The sequence below is a fragment of the Mandrillus leucophaeus genome, unplaced genomic scaffold (assembly GCF_000951045.1).
Source record: "Mandrillus leucophaeus isolate KB7577 unplaced genomic scaffold, Mleu.le_1.0 Scaffold106, whole genome shotgun sequence".
In the NCBI taxonomy this organism is placed as follows: domain Eukaryota; kingdom Metazoa; phylum Chordata; class Mammalia; order Primates; family Cercopithecidae; genus Mandrillus; species Mandrillus leucophaeus.
Window position 1 is genome coordinate 3,306,933 of NW_012098765.1, and position 2,841 is coordinate 3,309,773.

Consider the following 2,841-nt stretch of genomic DNA (forward strand, 5'->3'; position numbering starts at 1 on the left):
GGGTGCTCGCACTGGGGCAGAGGAAACCGGAAGCGAGTTTAGGGAGACCGCTGCACAAGCAAAGGCTGGCAAGGCAGAGAGTGAGGGTAACCGGCGTAGTTTCCATAGGCTCGAGAATCCACGCCCACTGTGCGTGCGCCGAGCTCCGGGCGGGGCAGGGGCCCGGGGCGGGGCTACGTGGTTGCGTCACGCGCTGCACGTCGCCGCGCGCCTGCGCTCTTTTCCACGTGCGAAAGCCCCGGACTCGTGGAGTTGTGAACGCCGCGGGCTCCGGAGCCGCACAAACCCGGGCTCACCATGAAGCCAGGTCAGGCTGGGGTGGGGTCCGGGATCAGGGACGGAGGCCGGGCGGGAATCCGGGTGCCAGGCCAGAATCGGAGGGGTGGGGCCTTGGCCTGGGGGCAGGGGTTCTGAGCACGGATCCGGTCTCATGTGGGAAGGGGAATCCTGATTCCAGGAGGTCTAGGGGTTTGTGACTGGCTTCGGAGGTCACGGTCGTGAGTCGAAGAAGGCCTTGGGCCTGGCACTGGGGGTCTTGACCTGGGGTTCGTCTCATTGAGGCCGTCTAATAGGGATTTTGGATATTGGGCAGGAGGCGGCACTCAGGAGTCTTGGACTAGAGTCTGGATCCCGGCATCTGGAGTCTTGGATCGCTGGGCGTGTTTTGGGAATCAGCCTTGGGTCGGAGATGGAGAGTTCCTGACCTTGGGTCCTGGAGATGTGTGTGGGAAGCCCCTATTTGCCTTCCCTGTCGCTGCCACCACCACCATCCCCTTATCCCCCAACCCAGCTTTTCCGAGTGGGCCGGAGCGGAGGACTCCTCGGTTGGTCGTGTGCGGCACTCTGGCTCACTTTCCCGCCTTCTGCACTTACAGGGGGGCGGATCCCCAGGGATGGAGTGGAGATTTGGGGACTAAGATTTCCACCTCCGGGGCGAGACTTAACAAGCTCGGCATTAGATTGGGGTAGGGGGGTGGGTGGTTGTCACAGGACGTAAGTGGTTTTATTCTTTCGATTTTCCGTTAGATTCTGCTGAACCCACTGCCTTCATGGTGGAATGATGAGGGTCCTGGCTTTGACAGCAGAAGGGCCTCAGTTTAGTATTTCAGTTCTGGCTCAGCTTCTTAGCCTGCTGTGTGACCTTGGGCAAGTGGCTTTACCTCTCTGAGCCTCTGTTTTCTCATCAATAAAAAGGCGCCAGTTAGGATTATGCGACGTTTAAAAAAAAAATAGCACAGTGCTTGACATAATAGTATTGGCTCTAGTTGTTGTCTTTATCTTTCTCAAAGAGAACAAAATTAGAATCCTCCTCCGTGGTGTCTGAGCACTTCCTCCATCTGGCCTGCCCAACCCTCACTCGTCTGTGTGAGAACTTGCTTCATTGAGTTTGGAGAATTTTCCACCATGGCCCAAAGGGTCTGTTTTCCTGGAACAGGCTTTATTTTTCTTTTGTGTGTGTGTTTGTGTGGAGAGATTGGGGTCACCTGGCAGGAGATTTGTGGATCCGTGCCCTTCTCCCAAGCTCCCTTTCTCTTCCGTGTTTGGGGGATCTCCTGATGAAGTGGGCTGAGGGATTGTAGGCCAGGTATCTCTCCTATTGAGATCCTGACTTGCCTGCAGGCATCCTGGTCTATGATTCCCTCAGAAATGGAGGATACCCCTTCTTCCAACCTTCCTCCGTTGTGTGGTAGAATGTGAAGTTGTAAAAGTTGTCAGGTGTTAGCTCTTTAGTAAGGATTTTAGTCTGAGTGAGAGAACCCTTTGGGAGCTTTTGAGCAGGGGCGTGGTGCAGTCTGACATTTTTAAAAGGGATTCTTCTTGCTTCCATGTGTGAAAGACCTCAGGGTGGCAAATGTGGAAGCAGGCAAATCGGTGGGAAGCTTGTTGCTGTAATCTAGGAGGTGGTGTGGTGGACCAGGATGGAAGCAGTGGACATGCTGACGGTTTTACATGCTTTTGAAGACAGAACCAACAGATTGTATGTGGGTGTGTGAGCAGAGTCAAGGATAACCAAGGGTTTGGGGGTGTGTAGCTGGAAGGATGGAATTGCCATTTTTGAGATGGAGAAGGCTGTGGAAGGAAAGCAGATTTTAAATCAGGGAGTTTGTGGAACCCCCCTTCCCCCAAAAAAAGAACTTACTGGAAAAGTTTGTGTGAACATGTGTTTTTTCTGAGGAGTGGGTACTTTTGGTACATTTTCCCCCAAAAAGCTCCAGGACCTGAAATGAGATGTTTTGAGTATCTGGGATTGAAAGTTTACACTCCTGCCCACTCCGCCCCGTGCACATGCCAATACTTCCTTTTTATTAGGCCTGGGTTGAGACTTTCATAAACCTAGCTGTGGCATCTCCCCTAAATGAAGGTCCTGGCTTTGGAAAACTGTTGGAGGGTTTGGGCAAGAAAATAATGAGCTCTGAGTGCTGTTAGGCACATGGATGCAGCTGGAAACCATCATTCTCAGCAAACTATTGCAAGAACAAAAAACCAAACACCGCATGTTCTCACTCATAGGTGGGAATTGAACAATGAGAACACTTGGACACAGGAAGGGGAACATCACATACCGGGTGCTGTTGTGGGGTGGGGGGAGTAGGGAGGGATAGCATTAGGAGATATATCTGATGTAAATGACGAGTTGATGGGTGCAGCACACCAACATGGCACATGTATACATATGTAACAAACCTGCATGTTGTGCACATGTACCCTAGAACTTAAAGTATAATAAAACAAAACAAAACAAAAACAGCACTTATTAGTTGCTGTGTGGAAAGTGGACTGAAGGGGGATAGAAGATAAAAAGTGAACAACTGGCCGGGCGCGGTGGCTCAAGCCTGTAAT

The 2,841-nt window shown here is 51.8% G+C and overlaps 1 protein-coding gene across 2 annotated transcripts in view; it reads left to right on the forward strand.

The window, feature by feature from the left end:
• Window positions 1-216: 216 nt before the first annotated feature.
• The window catches only part of FBL (fibrillarin), a 12,423-nt gene continuing 9,798 nt past the window's right edge, over window positions 217-2,841 (forward strand). The window contains exon 1 of one of the 2 annotated variants that reach the window (XM_011984008.1): window positions 217-307. In XM_011984008.1, coding sequence (XP_011839398.1) covers window positions 298-307 — 10 coding nt within the window. In that variant the 5' untranslated portion in view covers window positions 217-297. The remainder of the gene's footprint in view (window positions 308-2,841) is intronic. The other variant, XM_011984017.1, reaches the window with a different exon arrangement.